This window comes from Cottoperca gobio, chromosome 15, assembly GCF_900634415.1.
Source record: "Cottoperca gobio chromosome 15, fCotGob3.1, whole genome shotgun sequence".
In the NCBI taxonomy this organism is placed as follows: Eukaryota; Metazoa; Chordata; class Actinopteri; order Perciformes; family Bovichtidae; genus Cottoperca; species Cottoperca gobio.
Genome location: NC_041369.1, coordinates 9,110,073 through 9,127,223, shown reverse-complemented (window position 1 = coordinate 9,127,223; position 17,151 = coordinate 9,110,073). Strand labels below are relative to the sequence as shown.

The window sequence follows — 17,151 nt, the reverse complement described above, 5'->3', positions numbered from 1 at the left end:
GCGTGAGAACCGCTGCTGGAGAGGCAACGAGGACTTGAGCAAGATCTGTCCAAATGTGTTTACTGCTAATTACGTTGTAGCAAGCCATCCTTGCATTGAGGCAATAATACCCGTGCTCCTCATGATCCTCAGTGTTGCTCTGATTTAAGTAGAAGGCTTAACCAAAACCTTTTAACCTAGCAAGCCTGAGAAGCCTCTGTTGTCGAGTTAAACTGATTTTACTTCTCTGCAGAATCTGTTTAAAAGGATTAAACCCCAAGTGAGAGATTATCAACACCTTTTCAGAATTCCCTTAAAACAGGAGGGTCACTTTTACTAATCCACCATGTTGTGTCTGTCTTGTAAAGAACAGAATTGGCTCCTGCGAGTGACTCATCTCAGGTTACACCCACTGATACAGACTGAGAATGGGAAGAGAGAAGCACTGGTTTATTAGTAACATCACTGTCAAAGTGTCCTGAGCATCAGCCAGTCTGCAGAGATGTTCATGTTAGTTCATTCTGGCTGCTTCCAGAAAATGTACCTATTTCCACAAAGATTCAGAGATTATCTTTTCCTGGGGGAAAAACATTTATATCAAAGTCTTTCCAGTATAAAAAAAACATAAAATCAGGAGTAATTTAATTGGGCAACATGTCATCAAGTGGAACATCCTGGGCTTTACATGACTCTAGTTACCCCATGCTCCATTGGGTCCCAGCCAAATGAGCCTTGGGACAGCAGTTACAATTTAACCTGTGATACAGTAGACATCCTGCTCCTCTCAAATAAAACCACTAATATACCCACACACTTAGTTCAAGTTCAATATAAAAGCTGCATATTACCCTCAAATTGCGAGATACATTTCAGGTGCTTAGCAACTAAGCAATGAGCAAAATTGTGTATGAATGAAATCTAACTACATAAGTGAATTTTTGAAAATGGGGTGATGAAATAAATCTGGAAACAGCAATCCATCACAGCAGAGCTTCAGCGGGGAAAGTGGACAGTTTTCAGACACGTAGGAGCCAGTGTTTCAGACTGAGCCATGACGTACTGCATGGCTCCTGCCTGTCTGAAATCCCCAATCTTTAACACAAAACCAAATCTAAACTCCAATTAAAGGTTTTTGACTTTCATTTGCGAGCCTCTCTTGACTACCACTACTTATGGGTGGAGGCACAGTCTGTTTCTAGTATTTGACAAAGCGTAACTCAAACGCTCATGCATCAAATGCCTTAATGTGTTCAGCATTTGATCTGTGTGTGCGTGCGTGCACATGTAAAACGATTAGATAGTGTAGTAAAAATGTGACACGTGTACAAATGCATGTCATGTGTGGTAAACATGTAGCCTGACACAATATCGTCTCTATCGCTGTGGCGTCAGGCATCTTTACTGTAGCTTGTCACTCCCCCCTCAGGACCTCTTCATTCGCCGTAATCTCGAGGTTCTGGGCACATTTTCTCTCCCCTCCTCTGCGAGCGTGGATCTGGAACTAATAGAGGAGCCCGAGGATGCAGGCTTGACAGATAGGCCCCTCAGACTTGCGGCCAGCCTGTTTTGGTTTGTCTGTGCCGTGTTATTGCTTGTGAGGGAGAGCCTCTGGGCCCGTTTCCCTGGAGTAAGCAGCTCTACTTCCAGTGTGGTTTTCTTGCGCTCGGAGACTGGGAAAGCCTTGGACTCTGCCTTGGCTTCGACAAGAGGAAGGGGCGGCAGAGGAGGAAGGTCATGCTTGGATGTTTGTGTGGAGCACTCGGTGGCGTGAGTTTGCATTGCGGCTGGAGGTCTTCCAAAGCACGTCCTCTTGGCCCTCTGTGGGTGAGGGTCTTCCCCTGCATCGCTTGGCTTGCACCTCTTGCTCTTTCTCGTCTCCTGACTGATTTCTTGTTGGCAGCAGACTACTGAGGCCCCACTTGGGGTGATGCTGTCTGGAGGACTGTTCTCAGTCTGCTGCTCCTGGGTCAGTCTCTGCTTTCTAGTTGTCTCAATCTGAGCCACGGCTTCCTTTAAGGCACTGGGGCAAGGCACCATGTGTTCTGCCTCTGGGAGGGTCTTCTGTGCAGGGCAGGACACAGTCTCTTCTGGGCTTGATTCTGACTCTCCAGCTTTAATTTCCCCCCTTTGTTTTTTGGGACAGGCTCTCTGGTCAACCTGCTGCTCCCCCACACTGGAACCATGGATCTCTCGCTGGACACTCACTTGTTTGGCTCTGAAAAAGTAAAAGGACAAGAGGATATGAACAGATACTTGAGTGTCCTCTCTGACTGTCAGGGTTGGAAAGTTCTGCATTAGATCATACTCACAGCTTTTGAAGCACAGTCTTCTTTGTTTTTGTGGGGCTGTTTAAAGGCTCTAGGGTTTCTCCCGCTCTGGAAAAATATTCAGATCGGCTTTGTTCGCTCAGTTCAGTCTAGAGAGGACAAACAGAATTGGTGTAAACAAAAAATATTATTCCTGGGATCCCCTGGAAAGGTTCGTCTCCACAGCAGACTGCTGTCATCATCTGGCATTGTGGAACATTAAAAAAAAACAGTCACTAGACTGCTAAATACAATTAAAAGTCAAAATGATCCAATATGAGAAACAGTTTATATAAATGTATCTTCTTCTGATTCTCCTGAATTCCAAATACTTTGGCCATCTCATTATTTGACCTATGATCCCGTACAAGAGGAATGTTTTCTATGATGCTTTTAGAGACACTTCGTTACAGCCCAGCTGACACAAATAATTAGTCCCCAACTTAACACTGTCCAAAGCAACCAACTCAAACGCTTTAGAATATAATCAGCGGCTTGTCATAGTGTGATGTGTGTTTTATAGTCTCTCCTGTCTGAGGCTTGGAGTGACGCTGGCAGCATGAGGCACGCTAAATAACAGTGAAACCATTTGACAGGTTAAAACGCCGATAAAAGAAGGACCCTAAGTTAATTTGTTGGAACCGAGACGTGTGAATGGAAAAATGTGGTAAAAAGCATCAGCGGACAGAAGATAAGATATCAAAACAAAGTTAGTGAAAGTAGCCTCGTGGGTAGTAGACTGTAGCAGCACCTCGAGCTGCAGGTTCAAAGTTCATTATACCCACATACTGAGGGGACCCGCTGAGGCAGAACAGGGAACGGGCCAAAGATTGGATCTCACTAACGTGTGCCCTCAACAGGCCACTAATGAAGGTTAATCACAGGTCCTTTCCTTGGCTGACCTAGAACAGACTCTGGATTTATGAGAGAACAAGAGACCCTGGTGGTAAATTGAGCAGAACTTAAATGTTGAGAGCTCGACAATATATCGGAAATTAATTGCATCAAAAAAGTTGGTGGGAGAATATCAGAGGATCTCTGGTTTAGAGTATATGTGTTAGAATCAGCAGCACACAGCTGAAGAGCTTCATGATTTGAGTGTCACGTTGTAAACTAACAAGAGCCTACAGCCATGGTAGCAGCTCTATGAGGCTGTAACTAGGAACAGCAGTGCGTAGAGCTATATGTTTAAGGCAACGTGTTAACATGCTTACAATGGCAATGCTAACATGCTGATGTATAGCATGTTCCCCACCAGGAGCATGGTAGCATGCTAACAAATCCTAATTAGTATTTCTGGTGCACTTCAGTGAAATACATCAACATCTAGGTCAGGTCAGGGGTTTGTTAGGATTCAACCTCTCCCCACTATAAATGTCTGCACCAAATTAAATTGCAATCCATCCAATAGTCAAATATTTTACTGACCGGCAGACCGACATTACCATCCATAGAGCACGGCTAAAAGCACTCAGTAGAAAAATTCAACCAGACAGAAGTTCAATCTTGGAAAATTCAAGGTTGTGGCCACTGTGTTTATTTAATATCAGCCATTTTTTTTCAGATCATTACTATTCCATAAACTGGTTGGTAAAATGATCAATGTGCACTCTAAGAGAAGGGAAATGTGGTAAGCTCTGGCCTCCACCAGTAGCTGTGAACACAGAGAAAAAAAATCATTAATGTCTTCTCCTACATGTCATGATACCAGTGACAACATATGACCCGACAGACAAGGGGGAAGGAGTAATTGTCCCAAGCTGCAAGGGCAAGCTGGGGCATTGCGGCTTTGCACTGGGTGTTGAGACGGAGCTGCACTCTGGTCTGTGGTGCGGCGGGTGGAATAAAGAGGCCACGCGGAGGGAGGGGAGTGAATAAGGAGGCTGGGCAACAGGGAAGTGGGCGGAGATGACAAGAAACAGAAGACAAGATACTACAGAATGAATTAGAGAAAGAGAGAGCGTTTAGAGGGGAGTGCAACAAAAGAAGAGGCAACCCCCAAAGTCATATCGTCTGACCTCAACAGTCTCTCCAGCATGCCCACAAACACAAGAATCCTCACACAGGAAGTTCTCCACAGGCTGCCCTTTGTGTAGAGATGGAGTCATGCTAGAGTGTGGGCAGAGGTTCAGTCTTTACGTTCCCTTATATCAAGATACAGATTGCCTTGGATTTGGAACAGTGACACAGAAGAAAACTTGCATTTGCCTACGCGCTCACACACCCACCCCAACAACAACAATTCTGAGAAAGATGTGGGTGCCATCATTTGCATTGCAAGGCCTTGATATGTATTCTCATCTGTTTAATATGAATAAATGCTGTTTGAAAATGAACTTGAAAGAAAAATCAACAAGAAGCCAATGGGAAGTTCTCTGGGAAAGTTTTGTGCCTCTGTTCCTGTCGGCCCGACTTAAAAAAAAAAAAGAGAGACAGAGAGAGAGAAAAAAAGAAAAAGAGAGAGAGAGAGAGAGACAGACAGACAGACAGACAGACAGACAGACAGACAGACAGACAGAGAAAGCTGGCGCATGAACAACATTATAATTTTGAGGATTAAACATTAAGTATCGTGTGGGAACCGAGGTGGCCTAATCTCATACGGAATGATGCAGACTCCCAATAGCTGGACAGCTTCCCATGAAACAGTAGGGAGGGATGGTTTTAAATAAGAACTTCTACCTGCTGCCGCCACTGCCTCTCCCTCAGCAACAAGGATTTAACCACCCCCACCACCAGCCAGTCTACTCGCCCCCACACAAAGCTGCACTTCTCGTGATGCAACACGTAGAGCAGACCGTCAGTGCCCTCCCCGGAGCCTCCAAAACAACACAGGTCCGCCACGGAAGCTGCATCAAGACGGCACATCTGGATGTCAGATTTTACATAGATAAGCCCGGCAAAAGGGCAAAGAGAGCATTAAAGAGAATTAATCATTTGGTTTTAAAGGATACCAGTACTGATTCTCATAGCTTGTCCCAACTCTGAATGACTCCTGGAAACAACTTCAAAAAGATAACTAACTACAGACTCCATAAAATACAGGGAATGAAAAGTTTCTCCTCTGCCATCTAAGATAAGGTAGAAACACAGATAAGAAGATTATGTTGGCTATCTTTTGAGGCAGCTGCACTTGAAAGTAATTCACTGATACGGCCAAATGGTCTCTAAAGAGCAGCATAGGATGACAAATCCCTTCTTGGAATCCAAAGACATTTCTTATTCAGTATATTACGCTATGGTGACATACTGTGCAGGTTTGCTCTATATAATCTGCATACTGTAAATGCCCATACATGGTCAGACAATCACAATTCTGCTAAGTAAAACCATAGTTTGTCAGGAACCAAGAATAACAGGGTTTTTTTGTGTTGCAGCTTGACAATCATGCATTTTTTTGTTTATCCAATGGATTTTGCAAGGTTTTTGCAAAGCCAAAGAGGTTAGATATCTTTCTCAATCCATCATGGAGGCGTTTCAAACTTGTAGTTAAAACATGAAAATTACCAGGACAAAAAAACAAGATAAAAAGTCAGAAAACAACTCAGCATGAAAAGCTCCAAACGTCAAACTCATATTTGGCACAGTGGATTGTTTGTTCTTGGATTACTCTAATGTCTTTGTATTTCAGCGAGATGCCATCCTATAAAGCCAGTTATTCACTCATCTGTCAAGATAATGATTCATATCACTTGAAATGCTTGAATCCCTAAAAAAGGTCTTTGAGATATAAAAACGGAATAATTATTTTATCAGGAAAGCCTTTGCACAGCTTTATGAAGACACAACAAGTATACAGAATCCTTAAACTGGCACCAAGAAACAACAACACTATTTAACTGTCGGGGCAGAAATACCTCCTGCAGAGATGTTCATGAAACTAGTCCACAAATTCCACCCCTCTCCCTCCTCCCACCCTGCTCCCACAGAGGAAACATGCCCTGTTTGTCTAAGCTCACCACATCTTCCCTGAAACAAAGTCAACAAACATGCATGGGCACATACTTTTCTAAAATAGAGGACAGTACTTATCCCTGAACAATGACAAAGGTTTTCGGATCCACCCATGTTTTAGGATTAAGACAAGCTGTTAACTGTTCAATGAATCAATCAATGAAAGCAGCTTAAGACAGGATGGAATTAAGGGACATGATTGTGTGCTGTAAAGAGATCAGAGCCATGTATTTGGCCTTGGTGGAGAGGAGAGCAGGAGACACTGGAGGCTTGGGAAAGTGCTGCTGCTAGCTGTTGCGAAGAACAGAGGCGTGCTAGGGTCATGAGTAAACACACAGGCTCGTCCACAGCTCAGAAGAGGGGGGGACTGGAAACACATCTGCTCTGCCTTTGATCCAAACTTCTGCGGCACAGCACGCCACTCACCTCAGCTGCCCACTCTGTGCCTGACTAGAAAACATCGGCCACAATCCTAAACACTAGCTCTTCCTTCCCATGCTGCCCTCCTCACTGTTGCTGCTGACTCACAATAGGAGATTTTTATGAGGGGACTTGAATCTTCAAATTTCAAGACGAAGAAAAACATTGTCTGAGAGAAGCTTTTTGTTTGCTTCCCATGCAAACGCAGTACTTTCAATGGCCGTACCTCTGCAGAGCAACAGTCGGTTCTAGGTTGTAACAGACATCAGGCTGATGTTCGTCTCTTAATAGATCAAATATCAGTTCTGTCGCCCCACACTCATGACTTTAAAGGCCTCAGCATGCTCAAACCTTCTGTAACTTTACGAAACAGACATTCACGCTGACTAGACAGGTGCGCAATAGTGAGAAAGTTGAGCAGATTTTTTTTTCTTCATTGTTTACACAACTATTTCTTTCACTTTTCATGTGTACTTAGTGTAACACTATGAATGCCAGGAAAGACTGTCGGAGAGAACTTTTCACTCTGGTTTCAGGTGTGGCCATTTGTGCCTTCTCACGTGGTCGGACGGCATGTCGTAAGAACTGGTTTGTTTCAAGCACAAAACCTGGAGACCTTAAACTAAGCTACCACTCGGTCACTTGTAAAGTAACCTGTAAATTCAACGTTGAATTGTTATAATTTTTTAAGCTGGTATTTAGCAAAACACTTGAGCAAGTTAGCAAGTCTAAATCTCACTCTCCTTTTAGCTCCGTTGTTATTGCCACCAGCTCCTGAGGGAAACATCTAGCTTATTTGCTGCTAAATGCTCCAATATGTTCACCTGCTAGTCGCTAAATGTGTCTGTCTGCTGTTGCTGTTGGTGCTGGGCAGATATTATACAAAGGGTTTATTAGAGCTATTTGCAGATGCCTGCGGCTGCTGGAAATGGTGTTGATGAGAGCTGTGAGACTGAACCAAAACAGTAAAGTTGCGGCTGTAAAACCAAAACGACACTCCATAGACAAACACTGTCTGTCAGTTCATCGTTCATTTTGTATGTTTAAGTACCTAGAAAAGCGCTATATAAATTAAATGTATTATTATAATTATTAACACTTAGTAGTGTTGAGGGGAACTGCAGTGTTGGGTTATAATTTATATTACAGAGTGATTTGATTCATTGCTGAAATGGTTGGTTAGCAATGAGAGTTTTACTATTCCTTGATGGTCATTAATGCGGTTTCAGATTAGATGTGGTAAATGTGCACAACACATCTACAAACTGTAGCCTCAACCCTAATAATGTAGGTTTCAGTATTGACTTTGACTACCAAAAATCAATAATAATTTTGGTACCCTGGTTCCTTCTACACTACTGGAAATGACTAAATCTCACCATTTCCTCTTCTAACTGAACCACAGCTGAAAATATGACTAATAAGAGTGCACAAGAAACAAGAGACTACATCATTCTCAAGCGTGGGACTGAGTTGTTAGTTTTTACAGGACAAAAGGCCAACCATGATGTCACCTTAGTTCCATAACCCCCTGACCCTATGAGAAGTGCTAATTTCTATGTTTCTACATTTCCACTGCGGTTAAGGATTTTTGTTCAACATGTCACACAAACCAAATCCTAACAACAAAAACGAAACCTCCCTAATACAGAGAAAAGTGGCATATTTTGGGACCAGCAAGCTCGTGCTGTCAAGAGTTGTGGAATTAAAGACCCCTTCGTACGCATATGACCAACTTTGACATTATGACTCACTGCATAAGATTTCTTTGGGGGGGATTTTCAACTTTCTTGGCAACACTGAAATTTCTAAAATTCAGTTTCTGACAAATTAGAACAGAGCGAACGAACGTAAACAAATAATTGTTTTTGTCATGTGAAAACTTTAGCCCTGCTGTCTGGTATCTTTCCCTTTATAAACCACATTCGAAGCTGGGCTAGTGAGAGCTCCACCACAGGACTCCCACCCTCCAATTCCCTCTGCTTGTACTGTATGAGCCCAGAGAACCACATCCTGAGGAGAGGAACGCAATCGACAGCAATGCCTCCTTGAACTGGAAAATTGGTTACACAATCTGAACTTTTCACTGACGACTGTGTTGCTCCACTAAAAATATTACAATCACTGCTTTCATTGGAAGCCAAACTGTGGAGAGTGCAGAGACGTTTCAAAGGGAGACAATAGCAAAAACCCCGTTGAAAAACAGCAGGCCACTGATCATGGGATGTGATGGGAGAGATGTCTGTCCTTGATGTGAGTGCCAAGGTGAGAGGCTCCACCACCATTTCCCAGAATACTCTTGGGAGTTTGGGATCAAATGAGCACTGGCGAAAGGATAGTTGTCCGTAATATGAATGGACCAAAAAGACCTACAGTAGTAGGTCTAATGACATAGGCAGTACATATAATATAAACAGGGAAATACCCAGTGATCCCAACTTTATCCGAGACCAATCAATCAAGGCACATGACAGTTAACTGCATAAAATCACATTAACTCAATTTTCCAGTTACAACAATGTATGTGTAGCAGAATTATAGCGAGTGTTGTTGTAGTGTTTACACTCAAAGCGAGGTGGTTAAAGGGTAGACAACATACTGAATTGTATAATGGATGAATATTATGCTTTGACAAAGTCAACATTGACTGCAGTGCCACAATGAGTTTGGATAAAAAAAGTTCCAGAAGTATCTTGACTTTCCCAAGAGCTAAATTAGTTTTGGCTATATTTTCGACTACCCATTAATGTTGAGGTTTGCAACAATCCCACATTTGAGTTTGACAAAAAAACCAACCAAAATTGTACAGCTGGGGTGAATCGGCAGAATGTGGGAGTAGGAACTTCTCCAAGGGGTGACTCTGCATCTTAGGACCCCACCTCACTCCATCCAACCTCCTGCCATCCTCTCCTCCCTCCTCACTAGGTCTCTCCACGTAACGAGGATCAGCAGCATATATTAAAGAGCACAATTTGGCAACACACCCCTATAATAACACACAGGCCCATGCAGGACTTTTCGCCAGGCGACTGGAAGAGGAAATAGAGGAGTATAAACAGCACTCACCGCGGCCAGGCTCGGGTTTCCATGGTGCGCTGAGGCATCCTCTGGACAGCTCACACACACAACATAGCGTTCAGGAAACACACGCATATCTGAAGGCAGTCAAAGAACCAACACAGACGTTGCTGGTTAATAACGTGGGCCCACCTCTAATTATGAGTCAAAGTCAAATGGAGGGAATTGTGGTGGAGGTTTAAATTTACATCTACAAACACCAAGAATTTAGCTCAGACCAAGGAGAAAATGGCAGTTTACTGATAACCGTTGAGCTTCATGAGCCGCGTAAACAGCATGAAATATTAGAAAATGTTACGTTAACAACGGCTCTTGGGAGTAATATGACTGCTTCAGCGGCTTCAAAAAGGCAAAGACCATTTACAACGACAATACTATTACTTGTATTATATTATGATAATAAATCGAATAAATCTGTCTGTAAGCACTACAGATTAACTGACTTCAACATGCAGCCTAACTCTGACCTGTTACATAGCCTCCTGTATGTGAAGAAGTGGCATATGGCAGTCTAACATTTAATGTCATTTCACACTTCTGAATCGTCATGCGTTTCATGTGCTTAATGAAAAGTACTGATAGAGAAGTAACTTCCTGCGGGGACTAATAAGAGTATTGGCCCAATACTACAATATTTTTCATCTTGCATTCTTGATCCACTGAGCTTACCACTCCTCTGTTCAAAGGGTTTCCAGCTGTGGGGAAGTGAGTCCGTAAAAGCTCATATTCCTCCTCAGTGGCCATTATTGAATACATTGGTTTTGCTTCACTTGTGTGGATCAGGGGTTTATAAACACAGCCAATACACACACTTTAGTTAAGCAGGCACAGAACGTGCATACGTGCACACTTGCATTAGTGCACGCACACCCTGTGTGAAGTATGTAACCAGTGAGAAGATGACTTTGTTAGTGGGAGGTTTGGATGTCAATTTATTGCTCAACTACTACTTGCCAGATTACCATGAAGTTTGCAGTTAGAAATGATTGGTGCTTTCCAGAGAATTAACCCTTTTGATTTTGGATATTCTACAAGCTTTTCTCTTGAGACACCACGCCCTAATTTACTCAAATGATATCTCATAATCTAGCAGGCTGATTGCCATGAAGTTTGCTGAGCACATGTATCTACCTCACCCCATTTTAATGACTCTCTGACTAGCTAATTATAGCAACAGTTGTGTTTTAGCCTTGTAGTCTTACTAATATGATTTTAAATGTACTATTTTGCCATGTATAACTATCAGAACAAAGACTATTTAGCCATCTGTTTTATAGCTGATTGAATTTTTACACAACCTGACCACTATGTACAGCGAACGCAGAGGACTGAATTACACAACCTTTGACCCCAGGAGACCGGGTCTAATTTTACGCGTAACGGACCTGCTGAGAGAAGCCGTCATCTCAGTCTGCAGTAGGTCAGTGCTGCCTTAACATTCGGGCCTCAAGGGAACAGATATTAACTTTACTGACAGGAAGAGAGCCATGTTGGTCCCATGAAAAGGTGGCCATGGGTCACAGGCACTAGATGGGCCATGGAGATAGATTCTCACTGCCCTCCATAGACAGCCCAGCAATCTTTCCCTCTCCCACTCTCAGTAGCCTCTCAAGGGAACCACTTAATGGCTGACTGTTCTCAACAACACTCCGAGCAGGTAGGGACAGGACATAAAAACAAGTGAGGGGGAGAAAAATCAACATGCAGACCACAGATGACTTGCTCTTTCTGTGGGAAATTTGGCGGAGTACGAGCCATTGAGACGTCTATTTCTGATTCATTTAACTGGGAATTGATTCTTTGAGAACATGGAGGTTACGTACCCCCATAGAGCTGCTTGACAATACATCTGAGGTTGACGTGCCGTTTCAGAAAATTGGCGACCAGGTTGAAGTGTTGTCCTATAAAAAAACAAAACAGAAATACAGTTAAGAGTAAAAAAAGAGCAGAAAGACACATAAAAAAAGATGTGACACCAGAGACTTGAAGCTAAAGGAGATACAGGGGTTAATCAAAGGACACATCCAATATAAAGCACTTTATAAAATGAGTTCTGGTACTACTATCACAAAAAAACTTTCTTTTCACAAAAGCCTTTCTGTAAAATCTTATGTCTGTTCTTGTTCTTGTTGTCCTGCATTTTAGCGCCTTGAGATTGCTTTTAGCTTTGAAAGGCTTTATAAATACAATTATTATTATTATTATTATTATTATTATTATTATTATTACTACATACTGCAGAAGCACTAAAACCGCAACTAATGATCGATTAAAATAATTTATATGATTAATCGCTTAGTCTGTGAAACGTCAAACTATTGTTAAATGGCCTTTTTTCAATCATTTTGCTTGAGAAAAACAACCAATTGATTATCAAAATATTTGCAGATTTTCAGTCCATCTACGAAATCGATGAATCATTTAATTGTTTCAGCTCTAAGAAACACACTTGGATGGACTTCAAGTGTATACAGCACTAGAGATGGAACGTGTGGGAATACAGCAGCTCTACATCTTTATCACAAAACACTATATAATACTCATTATTGTACCGTTAGCTCTATATGCGTAAAACACATCCCATTATCCCGCTAATCTCAATCTTATGCTCAATCCAAGGACATACTATAAAGGCAGCTGACTCATCCATGGAATGAGAAACTATTTATTCTGTTTTAATCTAACCGACCTTCCAGTTTGGGAGAAGCAGAGAAACTACCTCTGCTCTATTTGTCATGGAATGTGTGTCACGTAAGATGTGCTGGGCAGAAACACAGGCCTGTTGCCTCATCTGGCAATCATTTGTTGATTTAAAGCAAGGGTCGGGCTAACACGCTATGCAGTTGTTCTTTGTAAACAGGACAACAGTTCTGGGAAGCTGACAGAGCCTGCTCACCCTTTGGTACCTTCTTAATACCCTTTCCCTCTTCTCGATAAAGTGACTTTACCACCTCTTCACTAGTGTTTTCTCTTCTCATTTGGCACTCTCATGTTGCTGTTGCCGTGTGGAAACCTCATTAACTGATAACTATGGGGATTTGAGTACTTTAAGGTCAATTAAAGGATTACACATCTTCTATAGTTTGAGAAAATCCTGTCATCTTGCACTCAAGGCTCTTTCAGAACTCCCTGGTTAATGTCAAATATGCACTATGTCATTGAGCTAAAAAACAAAGCTTTGAAAAGCTGACACTTTGGGAGTGGGGAGGTGTTCACCCGTCGGCAACAACACTGACAGAAACTCATAAAAAGAACTTAAAAAAAAACTTGGGCAAGTCTCCTCTAGAAGTTGATCTACAACCAGGATGAACATCTCACACTTTGTGTTACTGTACAGCTCACGGAGCAGACTGCATGTTAACAGCATTGTGTGTGTGTGTGTGTGTGTGGGGGGGGGCTTTGCGAACATTCCCCCTTTCTCTTTTAGATGATGTCATGTCAGCACCAATTCAAAGCATTGAAGTATCGTCTTCAAAAGGAGGCCGTCTTGTGATTCTTTGGATAATGACATGCAATTACAGACACAAAACTGCCACAGGTACACCCTGGCCAGTGAGTAATGGCTCCACCGTGGCTTTCTTCTTTCTTTGTGTTTGTGGGTCAACCACAATATATATTCTTACAAAATGTACAAACATACATAAATGAATACAGCAGTGAATTAAATCTATTACAAACAAACCAAGCTCAGTCTGTGGGAATAAATCCTTACAATTAAAAGTTCAGTTCAAATTAACCTAAATCAAAGAGCTTTTGAAATATGGATACCAGTTTGTTACTATGATACTAAGCAATTACAATCAAAATGTCTCTGAAGATAATAAAATAAAATAGGTACCTAGGTGACAGGCTACACCTATAAGCTATTAAGAATACATTTAGCCTACAGTCAATTCAATAAGTTAGACAGCTTAATTAAGACGTGTGAAAATATGTTAAGCTCTCAGAGAAAGAACAAAAACAAATCTCTCAAATACAAAGGATCCTAGCAAACTCATCAATGACAGACTTATACCCCAGGGCACCAACTCAAAGCATTTACATAGCGCTGAAGATACAAAACCAGTACGGCTCCAGGAGCTTCATACTGGGAAGCCTGGTCCTGCAACAAGAGGCCCATGCAATAGATTTGAGACTTGAGTAAACGATAAATACAGATTTAGAGGGATCATGATGAGATTGCGGTAAAAACACACACAATAAGTCGATCCTGGTGAATATCCTCACATGACTGACTTGAAAAAGCTGTGAGCTCGCTAGCATGCTAGAGAAGTGAAAAATAGAGCCCTGATTTAATAATACAGGACATGCCATGTTCGAAAGAACAGACTCATACAATGTTGCTATTTTTGTATCTTGTTGAACCAGGAGATGCATGTTAATGTTAGATCCATGAATACATACGCTGTTGAAGAGTTGGGGAAGTCTGTCCCTTAATAATTGATGAACATAAAGTATGTTGTCATACTTGACGAGCCACAAAGCTTTAAATAGAGTGTTTAATTCATTAATAAACACACTATATGGTATGTTGAGAAAGTTTGTAGTTAACAATAGCAACATTCCTTTATTGGAAGGAACTCAAGATATTCTTTTATTCCTAAAATAGCAAAGCAGTGGTCATCTATGGCCAATTGTGGACGTCCACCCAGAGAGGAATGCAGATCTGTATCCCCGTTTAGTTTTCTCCGCACATTCTGGATCCAGGAGGAAAGCATCTTTCATTGCACATTCATTGCTTTCTAGATTTTCAGAAGCTTTGATTTTTGTCCGTTAGACTCTTTGGCCTCGTGTCCAGCTCTACAACAATTTTCATTGCTTTCCATGGCGGGCTGAACTTGCCAATTCCCAGGACAAGTTTGACAGGGATGTCTGGACACAGAGTTGGGAACCAGTGCAACGCCATGGCCCGAGACATCAGCTGTTGCTCCAACTTCATAACGTCCTGCACAGCGCAGAGTTGCTCTTGGCCCTTTGCCCGGGTTCTCTCGTGCTAAGCTTACATTCATGTTTCTCTCTCACAAACAGTTTGCTAGTGCCTCCTCTGGAAATGAGTGGCCCCTTTATGTGGCAACTGTGGCCCACAGCGGTGCAAAACCCAAATCTGCAGAGTAGAGACTTTAAAGGGTTTCAGTTTGTACTTCCTGCAAGAGAAGATGGCCTTGCTTAATTGTTTTGAAACCCGATGCACAACAATATTATGACAGGTCAAATCAAACAGTAAACAAGCCAGCATGCCATGTTTTCAGAAATGTGGTAGATAATATCGAAACCGCTTGTATGGAGATACTTTATACCATCTTGTAACATACCACAGAACAACTGCGGAAAAAAGACGCAGACTGCACAGGGCTGGTGCCAAGGCTAGAATACTGTCACACACACACACACACACACACACACACACACACACACACACACACACACACACACACACACACACACACACACACACACACACACACACACACACACACACACACACACACACACACACACACACACACACACACACACACACACACACACACCTTCCTGAGAAAACAATGAGAGGAAAGAAAAGACAACAAACCAAAGGCATCCAGAGTGACGAAGACTGTAAAAGGGAACAGAAAGGGGTGAGAAGCATTCAGACCAGGGTCAAAGGTAAGCCCCCCTGGAACAGACTTCATTAACTTCAGCTATATCCTGAGGAGATCATTAAAACAGCCATAGAAAACATAGCCTTCTACTTCTCGCCATCCGCATTCCTGGCAGCCCATGCTGTTGTGCAGGAATCTATAAGCATTTCTGGAGTTCCTTGTAGGTTCTGGCCGTGCATTAGCCTGACCACAGCGTGTCCAGGGCGTTTAACAGGAATACTTCAGTGACTGTCCTCTCTCAGTGCATCTGCCTGCACTTAAATGAATACTTCAGCCCAAAATGATCATCTGAATATCAATTACAACACCCGTGTCGAGAAAAAAAACTTTGTTTTTCTTGCATGCCTCCATAGCGAACGAAGAAAATTCTTAATGCTATTAAGTAAATAGGGGGCCTCGCTTAACCATCGCAAAACTATATCAAAATATCAAACAGTCTCATGCTTGTGCAGGCATGCTACTCGTACGTGCGAGTACTGCTGATTCGGATGCCTTCTTAATTGGAAGGTTTTTGCGAAAATACATGCGTTTGGGAAGTAGTGAGCGTACAACATGTAAGACTTATACTGCACGAGTTGTGTGAGAGGTTTGTGAACCCATGTTTTTAGATAGTTTTGTACTATCGTTTTTCTTTGTGAATTTAAGGTAACAAGGGGTGAGTAATTGATATACAAGCAGTAACCTGATTTCTTTAACATAATGTAAAAAAGCATAATCACGGGAACATTTTAAAGCAGCACCTTTAACACTTCTGCTGGAGGAAACCAAACACTTGGCCATGTATATGCATGGTGATACTTTACACGTAAGGAAAGTATCATCATGGCACGACAGAAGTACCAACGGATGGAAGGAAAGATGATAACTTGTAGCGATGCATCTTTGTATGCAAAATATTTCAAGCCTTATTCAAATCAAAACTAAAATAAACAAGTTTAAATAAGATGGTTCCTACAGATAAAAAAAAAAGAAAAAATGCCTCTTAGTCAGTTAGCCCAACTGTTTCCACCAAAAATAAAAAAAACTCTTCAGGCTGCAGTATTATATATCATTAATACACTTAAATTATGCCAGTACTGCGTCGAAAAACATGGCACTGAGGAGAGAAATGTGATTACCCACCAGCTGCATGTAAACGCAGGTTTTACAGTAACCTGGTTATTGCAGTGCATGTAAAGACATTCTCCGATTTCCTGCGGTAACTCGATTTCTCTCATTAACCATGTTTCTAGTGTGTATGTAAATGTAGTGACTGTGTGTCAGGAGAACTGCAATTCCCACGCAAAAGCCTTTATGAACAGGAGTTGAATCAGCAGGACAGTCAGACATCAGTGCCTGAGAATCCTGCTTTTTTGACATCTCTGCTTTGATGTGGACCCCCTCCCTCTGTCCTCAAGTGTGGGTGGAGAGTTGGGGCTTAGAGCGAGAGAGAGGGGTGGAGGATGAGAGAGCTTGAGGAAGTTACCCATATGTAAGTGGGGGCTTTCCTGGAAGGACATCACTCTCTGTGTGTAACTGTAACTACGGCCGTAGCGGAGCACTGTGCCTTATCATCCTGCACAACGTCCACCTGAAACAATATTTGCACATGAGTGTTCAATTTAACATTTGGGTGACCCCTTCATCGCAGTTACAAAATACGCCGCAGCATGGTAGCTCAGGCCAACCCATAATGCAGCATGTGACTAAAGTGGTGGGGAGCATTTTGGAGCACAGAGCAATTATCGAGGGAAAAAATCCATTTCTCAGAAACATAATCTGATGAGAGTAAT

The 17,151-nt window shown here is 42.2% G+C and overlaps 1 protein-coding gene across 3 annotated transcripts in view; it reads right to left on the bottom strand.

Moving 5' to 3' along the window:
- Window positions 1-412: 412 nt before the first annotated feature.
- Window positions 413-17,151, bottom strand: part of slx4ip (SLX4 interacting protein) — a 31,852-nt gene continuing 15,113 nt past the window's right edge. For all 3 annotated transcript variants that reach the window (XM_029449975.1, XM_029449976.1, XM_029449974.1), the window contains exons 5-8: window positions 11,561-11,638; window positions 9,726-9,814; window positions 2,289-2,395; window positions 413-2,194 (exon numbers count right to left, since the gene is read on the bottom strand). In XM_029449975.1, coding sequence (XP_029305835.1) covers window positions 1,402-2,194; window positions 2,289-2,395; window positions 9,726-9,814; window positions 11,561-11,638 — 1,067 coding nt within the window. In that variant the 3' untranslated portion in view covers window positions 413-1,401. The remainder of the gene's footprint in view (window positions 2,195-2,288; window positions 2,396-9,725; window positions 9,815-11,560; window positions 11,639-17,151) is intronic.